Here is an 11,825-nt window from a genome sequence, read left to right as displayed (position 1 = left end):
ACTGCAGGATGTCAAAATAGTCTCTTTCCAGAGGCTCTCCTTCAGCTGTTCCACACAAAATCTGATTTGCCTGACCTGTTTCTCTGGTCCATCAGAAAAACACAAAATGTAGGAGCCCCCCATCGCCTCCACCGCTTTGCCAACAGATCTCTAAGCCATAGAGTCTGCTCTTTGATTGATGTGATCTTGCAGCTAAATCAAGATCAATATTCTGATCTCTGACGAGAATTTTATTAATATTTTATTTGAAAATCTCATCTTGTTTCCGACAAGTCCTGGTTTGAGGTTGGTTTAGTTTGGATAGGGCGTCACCGCATTATTTCTTAATGACTTTCCCAGCTGCTTCTTTCCATTTTCCACCATCAACAACCATCTGGTATCTTATTAGCACCTCAATGCTCATTTAGTGTTCTCATTTAGGAGGAAAAAAAAGAGAAATAAACACTCAAAATATTACACATTTCAACGGACTGTCTTTGTAAGATTAATGCCTTTATAAAACGATAGATCCTGTCTCTTAGTCTATTTTCAACCAGAAGATCGGAATTGCAAAACTTTCTTCTAAGATTTCTAAGATGGGCAAGAGCTGCCTTTTTTTTTCTTTTTTTTTTCTACAAAGATTGCATTTAATCTCACAGGAAATTATCTTTCACCGTTATATTTCCTCTGTGTTTATTCAAAGCGCATATTGCTACAAATAATTCTTTTTCCTAAACTATGATTTTTTTTTTTCATTTTGGGTGAGAATATATACCAAAGCACTAAAGCTCTTGATCCAACTTAGCAACCAGTTTGGACAGCAGTTATACACTAGGGACCTGTGAAAAAACTTTCTATTTCAGTTTTAAGAAACTATTTTGTAGTGTAAGTGGAAGTCAGGTCCATTCATGTCTGGAAAATGGATACTATAGAACACATCTGAATCATCACAAATGAAAAAATAACTTTAATATTACTAAGGCCATCTTCACTCAACTTTGTAAATTTGCGTGTATAAAAAAGGAAGCTCGCAGCTTGTTTTTGGCAAAATAGCTTGGATTTGCTACTTGAAGTTTCAGTTACCCAAAGGAGGAGACTTGACTTTTTTAGAAAACTAATTATAAATGTTTGAATAGATTTGTAATATATGTATAAGATCTATAGCAACAGAATACATACCTGAAGAGAGCTCATAATTTCATTTAGTTTATTAGACAAAAATATATGATTTAGACAAGTTTTGCTGACGTGTTATTTACAATCTGAAATCACTCTATATACAGAAAAAAGAAAACCACAAACACATGGGAAACATTTACCAAACAAATAATCCAAGAATGGTTAGAATAACACGATCTGAAATGGTACAATGAGGAAGGGGATCCATCTACAGATTTGTGTAATGCTTTTATGGATTTGCACCACCTTATTGCAAAAAGAGATTGATGGGAGTCGTTTATACCGTTTCCTTTTTTTTCACTCTCTCTGTCCTTATTACCAGTCTCTGTAATATTTTTTCACCAAATCATTTAATCAAGCAGAAGGGAGAGCTGTTAAAATTCTCGGTGTTCCCTCTTGCTGAGCCAAAGAGCTGCAGGGGGGGAGGAAGGGAGAAGGGAAAAAAAAATGTAACAATCTTTCAGAAAAAAAGTATCTTTTTTTTTTTCAGTTGTGCATCTACTGCTATTGCATGTGAGTAATTGATAATCGCACAAAAATCATTGTCTCTAGTGTAATTAACACAAGATCTTTGAGATCTGTTAGGTTTTAGAAAAGTTACAGTCTGGCTATGTACAATTGCAATTTAGTCTAAGTTTGAAAAGATTAGAGCAACTCCTGTGCTGTTCCCATTGTCGGTATGTATTATTATGGTGATGATTAGGTGCTATAATTAGTCTTTATTATTCAAACACTCTGTTTCACATAAGTAACATTCCTACAGTGAAAACAAACAAACTCACTTGTCACGGACAGCCTGGAAGGGCGATTTTAGCGGCTGGGGTGGGGAGTCAGTTCTTGGTACATTTTCTCTTTCTAGAAGGAGACAAAAAAAAAAAAAGAAACAAAACAAAACAAAACAAAAAAAAAAAAGAAAAAAAAAGCCAAACAAAAACAGGAGAACCATTTTAGAATAACAGCAGTAAGAACCTGGACCCTACAGAGAACACACTCCCCTCTCACCCTCCTGTTCAGACCTGAACACATACATGTGTATGTGTACAGCGCTATACCCTACTTTCAGTATTTAAGTAGTCTGCAAGCTTTTCTTGACACATTTCTTACTGTTATTGAAGTTATTGGGAGATGAGGATCATGAAACAGGGAAGGAAAGCTCAAACCTATACATTTCACTGCGCTCTTCCTGAATTTTCATCTTACTTGATGGGCATAGAGGGTGAGAATGTAATAGGCCACGTGAAATGTGCTTAATGTATGTGACAAACACGCTGGGTGGGGGGCCGGAAATCAAGGCTAGAGTAAACTGTAGCTCCATTAAAAGCAATCAGTTACACCAGTGTGACACCATTCCTCAAGGAGAAGTTCACGTGCACGTGTTGGGGGTGGAGGGAGAGGTGAAAGCCTGATACATTAATTACCTATGTGTTTGGGACTGGTCCTCTCTGAAGGTTTGTCGCTGCTTAGCGCGCCCAGGGTTGCTGTTAAAACAGAAGATTGTTGCTGGGCCTGGAGGTGGTGATTGTGATGAGCAGCATGATGGTGATTTACTCCCAAAAAGGACCTCACATTTAGAAGGGAACTCTGAGTGAGGAAAGCCCCATTTGTCCAGTTGTGAAATTTGCCAATCTGGCATGTGTAGAGTCCATGGCTAGGGAGAAAAGCAGGGTGCTGAATCTGAGGAGAAGTGTGGTTAACCTGGGGAGGAGGGGGCGGAGGAGGAGAAGATTTCAGGGCACCATCAGGACTGGTTGCCGTCTCTGCCAAAGACCATATCTTGGGTTTGCTGTGAGACGGCATCTGTAAATTGTTCGGTCCCCCAGGACTGATGATTCTTGTGCTATTGTCAGAGGCCTCCTTCACCATGGCCAGCGCGTCTTTGGGTTTCAGCCCTTCAGACCCTGACAGTGCCAAATCCTTCTCCTTTTCCAAGTGCTCCTCTTCACTGCTTTGTCTCAGGAGCTCAGGCTTCTCCTCCTCTTCCTCATTGCTCTGCTCCCCATCATTCTCATCAATTTTATCTATATCTATGCTCTCCAGGTCAATTTCTTCATCATCTTCATTCTTCTCGGGGTCCCCCTCATTGTCACTCCCGAAGAGGTTTGCATCTTCTTGGTCCTTACTCCTGGAGCCCCAGGTCACCTTGTTCTCCTTCTTGAGCCGCCGGCGGGCGTTGGCAAACCAGGTGGAGACCTGGGTGAGGGTCATCTTGGTGATGATGGCCAGCATGATCTTCTCACCCTTGGTGGGGTAGGGGTTCTTGCGGTGCTCGTTGAGCCAGGCCTTGAGGGTGCTGGTGCTCTCCCTGGTGGCATTTTTGGGCCGCCCCGGGTCCCCGTACTGGAATTGTCCATAGGGATAATAGGCGGGGGCAGTGTGGGCAGCAAAGGTAGCAGGATGGACACCCGGATTATCTTTCAGCTCGTACTGGGAGCCCTGCAACACATTCAGACAAGCGGAGAGGAAAAAGCACATCAATTATCTCGTTAGCGTCTCTAACGGACCTGAATAGGCTACTCCGGGAGCCGGAATACGCCTTTCAGCGTTGCAAAGGGTCTTCACAGCCGAATTCGGCCCTGCCCGTTCCAGGCTCTTCACATTTAGGTCATACAGAGAGGTGTTCCCAAATGATTCCCGCTTCTTGCAGGGAAAGGAAAGAGAGGTGCTAAGCGGGGCTCTGACAGACATTATGAGTATTTTCTCCCCAAACTAAACCAAACTAAACCAAACCAAACCAAACGATGGAAACACAGCAACTTCACCTTCACCTCAGCAAGAAAATTTACTGTGCCCTTTAAATTATCAGGCACATAGAACAGGTACTACACCGCAGTTACCAACTAATGCCCGCGCACAGCGCCGCATTTATCTGCAAAGTATCCAGGAGGATGTTAGAAATGCATGCAGAGCATTCTTTATTTTTGCTCCTAATGAGATGAGGCTGGGGGGGTGAATGCACAACTTCAGTACGAAGAGACTTATAATGTGAAAGACTTTGCACACACATGCCAATAGCACCACTGCCGCTCCCCAAATCATACACCAAAATTCTGGAGTAAAACATTAACTTCTCACTGTTAGAACAGGCTTTAAACTCGGGAATGAAAACTGATGCATGCATTGTAGAATATGGATACGTAGACACTTTATCTCATAAGTTTTACTTTGATCCGTCCAGAGCAAACACAAGTTGTTTACAAGTGTTTAGAGACGGTGATTTATTTGCAATCAATATTCTTTTTATCATCAGTAGTAAAACACAGCAAGTCAAATTATCCCATCAGGTGTTTTGGTAAATAACATTTTATCTTTCTAGCAACCTCATTAGGCCTCATTATTACCGCAAATTGTCCAGATATTAACCTAATATTTTAGTTCTTAATTTGCAAATGTTCAGATATTTAGAATTTATTTCGAAATATCACTGTCATGGTTAATCACTGTAATAAAATACCAGGATACTTTGTGAGTAGGAACGGGAACTGTTCCAAAATAGCTAACATTTCAAGCAGTTTTCTTTCTTTATTTCTTCTATTATGATCTCGCCTCTTTTTTTGTTTTGTTTTTGTTTTTGTTTTTTGCCTAGTCCAGGAATACATTCTTCATACTACTATGTCATAATTTATGTCAGCCTTAGAAATCGACCTCTTCAATAATGTTTGTGAAGAAACTAATTAAACTTTGTCAAACAGTTAAGAAGGATCATGTATTTTAATTTCAGAGACGCCGCTTATACACAAAGAGTAGCCCGATGCAATTTTTGTAATGTGTTACAGAGTAGGCTTTCTGCACTCTCTTTATTCTCCTGTCTTCTGTTATTGTTGCTGAAATGATATTTTTTGTGTAAACTCTGTTGGGAATTCTTTTGAAGAAGCCACTTGTGAATCACTCATTTCTCCTGTCTCAACTTTTACTGCATTTCCAAAATCAAGGTTAAAAAAAGAGTAGGAAATGCATGCTGTTTAAAGTGACTTTACAGGAAATGTTTGCAGCAGAAAAATTATCTGTTTTCAGGTGCTGTCCCTTGTTCAACAGCGTATTTTCCTATTTGCCTACATATATTTATTAAGAACCCTAACAAGTTATGCATTGCGTGCATTCAGTTATAAATATTCACACTTTTTCTGTGTCGGGGGAGAGAAAAGAGGAACATTTAGAAAATTAAGTGGAACCTATGCGTAGCGCCGCCGACAATTTTGGTGATACCAGCAACGAAAATGTTTCAACGACACCGAATATAAAACCAGTTAGTTTAAAAAAAAATGTTTCACTTTCTAACTATTACGTTTTAAAGAAAATGTCAATTTAATCCCGAGGACAGTCCGGGTGGCGACAATTTCTCTCAGAATTAACGCCGATATGCGTTCCTGCCTCGATGCCTATAATGGGATGTAGATGCCCTCTTTCACTTCATGTAAATCCCATCTACGATACCCGCCATAATCAGAGTATGAAAAGTTCAAGGAACGGAACGGGACATTTTCAAGGCTTAACGAAAATGCCTTGAAATAAACGGGCACCCCAGGTACCGACACTTTGGCCTTTCGGACGGAACCTGTTTATTGCTCAGCGGCAAAGAAAAGTACCAAGCGGAAAGAGGAGCGCGCTGGACAGCCCAGTGAAACAGCAGGACCGACAATATCACCCGTCAACAACAACACCAATAACAACAAAGAAAAGAAAACAAAAAATAGCCGAGTTGCTAGGGAAAGCCGAAAATACGGAGGCAGGAGCGCCTGCTTAGCGGTTCCACCGCCAAGAAAAACTCGGAGGAGTTTTGCCCAGCTGGAAGGACGAGGAGGATGGGGGGCTTCGCGTGCAGACGAAGCCCGCGACCCCCAGCCCCTCTCTTCCCCGCAGACCCGTCGAGAGCCACGCTTTCCTCTCCTCGGCGGACCCCGCTCCGGGCGTGAGCCGCCACCGCAGCCGCCCCCCGCGCTGGGCTCCGAATCCTCCGCCCGCCCCCGGCTCCCCCGGCTCCCCCGGCTCCCCCGGCCTCCGCGGCCGCGCTCGGCGTGCCCGGGCAGGCGCGGGGGGCAGCGCGGTGCTCACTCACCATTTGGGAGAAGAGGCCGAGGTCGGCGGTGTAGGGCAGGAAGGCGCTGTAGTTGGGGGCGCTGTAGGGGCTGGCGTACATGCCCAGCACCGAGGTGACAGCGGCCGAGCCGCTGCCCAGCTCGGCGCCCGCGGGCCGGCCCGAAGCGGCAGCGGCGGCGGCGGCGGCTGCGGCGGCGGCGGCCAGCACCCCGGGCCGGTCGCTCCCGTACACCGCCTGGCTGGCGCTGAGATACTGCGGGTAGCCCAGCTGGGGGAAGGACATCTCCGGGGCGCGGGCACAGAGGCGGCGGCAGCAGCACTGGCGGCAGCAGCAGAAGCGGCAGAGATATAAAAAAAAAAAAGAGGAGGGGGGAAGGGGGGGAAGGAATTATACCAAAAAAAAAAAAAAAAAAAAAAAAAGAAAAGAAAGGGGGAGGAGGGAGCCTGCTGAAGAGCCGGGGAGGGGAGCGGAACAAACCCCGGGCTTCTCTGGATCTCTCTCTCTCTCTTTCTTTTTTCCTCCCCCCCGCTCTTTACTGGAGTCAGGCAGGGCGAGAGAAAAGAAATCGAGCCGATAATTTTCTTTTTTCGTTCTGATTTCTTTCTGTCAGATATATATTGCACCCTAGGTATGGAGGAGGAGGAGGAGGAGTGTGGCAGGATTCAGTGGGGTGTCTTTCCTCAAATCTCGGCTCTTCTGTGCTCCTAAATCCCTTAGATGTGATCTGATCAACAATTGAGCTCCAACTGATGTGTCTGCCCTTAGGTCCTAGGCTGATCTTTCAGATACAATTTGAAGTTGATGTTTTGATTGGCACCCACTTGAGCTGGAAGCGCCGCCCCGCGCCCCCCGCCCGCCCCGCCGCCCCCCTCGGCGCAGCACGTGGTGCGCAGCCCAGCCCGGGCCGCTGCGCTCGGAGCTGCGTGTGCGTGTGCGAGTGTGTGTGTGTGTGTGTGTGTGTGTGTGTGTGCGTGTGTCCGCGCAGCTGCTCTGCTCCGCTCCCAGTGTATTTAATGTTTAGCAATGGGCTCCTTTCAGAAAAGCCCCCACTGCTGTATGACAACCTGTCTACACGATTTTACAGCTGTCCAACATTGGGGTTTTGCTGTTTCGCAGCCTTAGTGTGTCCCCTTTTAACAAAAACAACTGTGTTGCTGGGGTTTTTTTTCCACCTTTAACATTGAGTCCCCCTTGTCGTCGTTGGACTCAGGAACAAACGAGAGTGGCCGTGAGAGGAAAAGGGGGCTTTGCAGCCAGGCAACTTGTAACAATTTACCACTACCAAAAAAAAAAAAAAAAAAAAAAAGGCAGATAAATAAATAAATAAATGAGATCTCTCTACAGCAACCCACAAACGCCACTCATACACAAACACATATGCTCAACTTTGCTGAAAGTCAAAAGGCTCGTAGCAGTACTTCCCAGAAGAATCTTTAGTGAAAGGAAAGGAAAAAAAAAAAAAGAAAAAAAGAAAGAAAAAGAAAAAGAAAAATGGAGGGAAAAAAAAAAGAAAAGAGACCCGCAGCGATGCGATCCTCCCCGCCGCCCTTTCTCCTCCTCATGCCCTGCCGACGGATTGACACTCAGGGACAATTATCATAGGCATTGCGACAGTTCTCGGAATACTGGAAATAAATAATCCCGCAAATCAACAACCTCGACATGTATGCCGAGGGGCACAGAGGACCCCCAGCCCTCGCTCCCGAGCGGGGGTGGGGGTAAGGGAGAAACCGAGTGTCTTGTTGGTTGTCAAAACTTCCATCCTCCCGTTTCAGTGGGGACAGAAGGAAACACATAGGGGGGGAAACAGAGGGAGAGGGACGGGGCGGGGGGACACAGGGGACACACACAAGAAAGGACCAAAACGAGCTCTTGCCATTATGATCGTTAACAACAATGATTAGAGGAAGGGATTTTTTTTCCTCTCTCCTTCTCTTTCTCCCCTTGGAGAGGGGTGGAAGGTGCAGCGGGAGACAAAGAACTCCTCTGCGAGGGACCGGGCCGCCTTAAGGGAGGCGGGCTGTCACCGCTGTGCCCTGCCTGCGGTGTTGTCCAGTTCCTCGACGTGGCTGGGCTCGCCCGAACCGCGCTGGGACCGAGAGAGCATCCCACTGCCCGGGCGGCACCGCAAACTTTCCCTTTCCTACCGCTGCCGGGGCCCTCCCAGCTCCCCCGCTGTGGAAAACGAGGAGCGCGGGGGCGGCGGGCCGAGGGCTGGGCGTTTCTTGCCCCGACCTTCCTAGCCCCGGTGGGACTGCCGGGGGCCGCTCTGCCCCGCGAGTTCAGCGCGCTGCCCGCGCCGGGGCTGCGCTCCCGCTCCGCCGGCTGCGGGCAGAGTCCGCGGGGCCGGGCCGGGCGCTGCCGTCCCTTCGGCCGGCCCCGGCGGAGAGGCCCCGCGGAGGGGCGCGGAGCGGCCGGCCCCGGCCCAGCCCTCGCCGCCGCGGTCCCCGCAGCCCAGGAGCTCCGTCTTTGTGCTGAAGGGGCGGCCGAGCTCTTCCTTAAGGGACAGCGCGGCGCGGAGCGGCCGCAGACGCAAAGGCCCGCGGCTTTTCGGGATGCGAGTGTTTGGCAGGGGAGAGGGGGAAGGGAAGAAGAAGGAGGAGTGGGGGAACGACGGGTGTCTCTCTCCTTTTCCCGAACGCAGAGAGAGCCAGCCCTAAGGTTCGGGCCGCTCCGCGGGGCTTCGCGCCCCCTCTCCCAGCTTGCAGCAGCGGGCTGAGGCCGGCAGCCCGGATCCCGCCGGGAACTGGCCGCGCGGGAGCGCAGGGAAATGCCTCCCCTCCTGCCAACGCCCCCGCGGGGTGTCTCCAACCCCGGCCAGCCCTTTCCTCCCCGTGCTCCAGGGAACCGCTCCGTCTCACGGTGTTGATTAAACTTCCTTCCCCATCAGTTGGAAGTAGGGAACTTTCCCCTTCCTATGTCTAACAGGGAGAGCAGTACCTCCCCCGCACCGCTCCCAAATCTCACCCTCAAAGCAGGAGAGCGACCCTCAGACAAAAATGCACCGCCGTAACAGAGCTGAGTGGGACTTGAAATTTGCAGCCTTATTTTGCGAATGGAAGTGTCACATTACAAGGGCTTCAGGTAAATAAAGGTGGGATAAGGCACCGACGCTGCCGAAATCTTCTTAGCTCTTTAGATCTGTGTGGAATGTGTATCCAGAAAAGGTTTCCACTTGGAGGCTTAAGAAATGTGAGTCATCCCCTCCCCCACTCGCTCTCATCCTTCTCGGATCGGTTAAGGGAAGAAAGAAAAAAAGGAAAGAAAAGGGAAAAAAGTCTTCTTCGCTTTTCTATCAGCCCTGCATCTTTTTGGTGCGAACTTTGCTACTCTTCACCTTGAGTAAAAATAGAGCCAATAAATACAAAGTGCAGGTTACCTGTAACTGCGATTTCGGAAAGAAAAAAAAAGAAGGGAGACAAGGAAAAAGACCCCAACAAAACAACAACAAACTTAAATTGGAAGGAAAAGAAAATAGGAAGGAAAAAAAACCGCCAAGGAGGGGGAAAAGTTAGAAGACTGGTATGCAAGCTTTGTTCGTCATCTGCAAAGTTCCTTGTGCAAGGATGAGCAGGGTCCTGCGAACGCCATTAATTATGCACAATTCTGATCAGAAAATGCCAATCCCCACGCGATTCCTGCTCCTGCACAGGACATTGCCCATTTTTTTTCCCTTCTGACGGTTTATTAAGTCACTTTAGTAGGCAACCTTTCAAAGTCCTTTTTAATTTTTTCCCCCTTGTGCGAGTAAGCTGGGACCAGAGCTGCTATACTAAGCTACTTAGCTTGAAAATCAGTTTAGTGAAGGTCTGGGAGATTCTGGGTTTATTTCCTCCCATACAAGACCTATAGCAGGAGCTTAATAACAAAAGTGCGAAAAGAACGAAACTGTACGGAAAATTACAAACATCAGCAGCAGCTGCCCGAAGCACTAGGAAAATCTTTCCCTAAACCCTGGACCTAAACAGTCCAAAAGGTCGGTGTGATCAACACCTCCTACTCATAAGTTAGCTTCAAATTGTTAATAAGTGGAATAAAATACAGACTTAAAAAAAATTTAATCATAATTAGGAAAAAAATCCTCTTCCTTTTACTTTTTTTTTTTGCCCATTTTCCCCCTGAGAACTGTGTTGTAGTTGCTTGAACGCCTCCTTAACTTTCTGCAAGACCTAACAAAAAGGAGTGCGGTGCCAACTCATTAGCCGAACAGCGTTTTAAAAGACGATAAACAGTCACGTAGCAAAAAAAAGGATTTGGGCTGAGAGTGAAAAGCAGCCACCTTCCCGTCGGAGAGCGGATGCACATCAGAAATCAGGCGGGAGAGAAATACCTAACAGCGCTGAGCATAATGTGATTATACTTAAGGTAATCGCTTAAAATAAATTGTATACTGTTTAAAGTAAATCGACCTAAATGGCCACGCTCATCTAATTCAAAGATCATTGGGCAGATAAACTTCTTAAGGAGCCTTTCTTGAGAAGGAGTTTGCTAAGACAGTGTGATCCTTCCAGTTTCTTAAGGCGATGCATCCAGTGCCAAGAGATTTTCTCTTTATTATTAACAAATCAGTTTAGATAGGGGTCCGATAAGAAATGCAAATCCAGACATAGGGGTCGCTGCTTGGCCGAATTTTAACTGAAGGCTGGTTCTGCGGGAATTGACTACAGGGGACGTTTGCGAAGAGGCTGTGTGAAGCTTTTACACTGACTCTACTGAAAAATGAAGTCAGTGATTTTGATCTGCTCCAGATGTCCTAAGAGTGGATATTGCAGTGCTGGGAATCCGCACCAAATATCTGAGGGCAGTGATGGTAATCAGCGCAACCCATCAGCCAGGGGGGACTGGCAATTCTGATAACCTGCTGCAAATGCGCAGGGCTGGAGATGGCAGTGATAAACCGCTGAAAATATCTTCAAATGGAGATGACAGAGATGTTGAAAGGAGACACCTAACTATGGGGAGAATAGGATACTAAGCAGAGCACAATCTGAGAGCGCAGTTCAGATACTTACTAGTCTACGGTTCACCCGTGTAATTTCCACGGTGATACACGCGTTTGGGCGCCGTCTCCGCGGGCAGATACACGAACATATGGCCCCGTTGGTAAAACTCGGGGTTTATGCGGCGTTGATAATCAGATCTACCAAAAGAAAGGGCGGTTTAGTCTCTAAAGCGCCTTGTTTGTGGCTTGGGGAGAAAAGTTTTTATTTAATTCGGTAACTGCTCTGAAACATCCTGGTAACGATTTCTTTTGCAAATCCTCTTTTCATTTTCAGCTCTCGCCGGCAATAGACAAAGAAATTTAAGATTATTTCTTCAGTTAATAGTCTGTTTCAATTTTCTTTCCTGTGGAAAGACTGTGAGGGGGAAAAGGAGGTGTGAAAAAAAATAGATTATCCGTATGTTGCTAATTTTCTGACTGTTCTCAGCAGGTAGTTTCACTGTCTTTTTTTTTTTTTTCCTTTTTTTCCCTAGCTGTATTTTTATTAATGTGTAAGTTTAAAATAACTCTACCATGTTAAGTATCAATCCTATATATTTTAATGATACATCTGTGCAGGACAGAATCCATTAATTTAATATATCTCTCCTAGATTCTAATTATGCACCGACTGCCGACTATTTGGATCAG

General features: G+C 46.4%; 1 protein-coding gene across 1 annotated transcript; it reads right to left on the bottom strand.

Annotated features, from left to right (window-relative positions):
- Positions 1-1,172: 1,172 nt before the first annotated feature.
- IRX1 (iroquois homeobox 1) lies at positions 1,173-6,949 on the bottom strand. Its single transcript, XM_071455535.1, has 4 exons — positions 6,212-6,949; positions 2,577-3,591; positions 1,941-2,013; positions 1,173-1,570 (listed from the first exon to the last, which is right to left on the bottom strand). The coding sequence occupies exons 1-4, from the start codon at positions 6,473-6,475 to the stop codon at positions 1,513-1,515; spliced, it is 1,410 nt and encodes a 469-aa protein (XP_071311636.1). The 5' UTR covers positions 6,476-6,949; the 3' UTR covers positions 1,173-1,512.
- Positions 6,950-11,825: the final 4,876 nt, after the last annotated feature.

Source organism: Agelaius tricolor, unplaced genomic scaffold (genome assembly GCF_023055355.1).
Source record: "Agelaius tricolor isolate 1412-34295 unplaced genomic scaffold, bAgeTri1.0.p SCAF_2, whole genome shotgun sequence".
Classification (NCBI taxonomy): Eukaryota; Metazoa; Chordata; class Aves; order Passeriformes; family Icteridae; genus Agelaius; species Agelaius tricolor.
The sequence above is the reverse complement of the archived record's forward strand: the minus strand, read 5'-3'. Positions and strand labels throughout refer to the sequence as shown.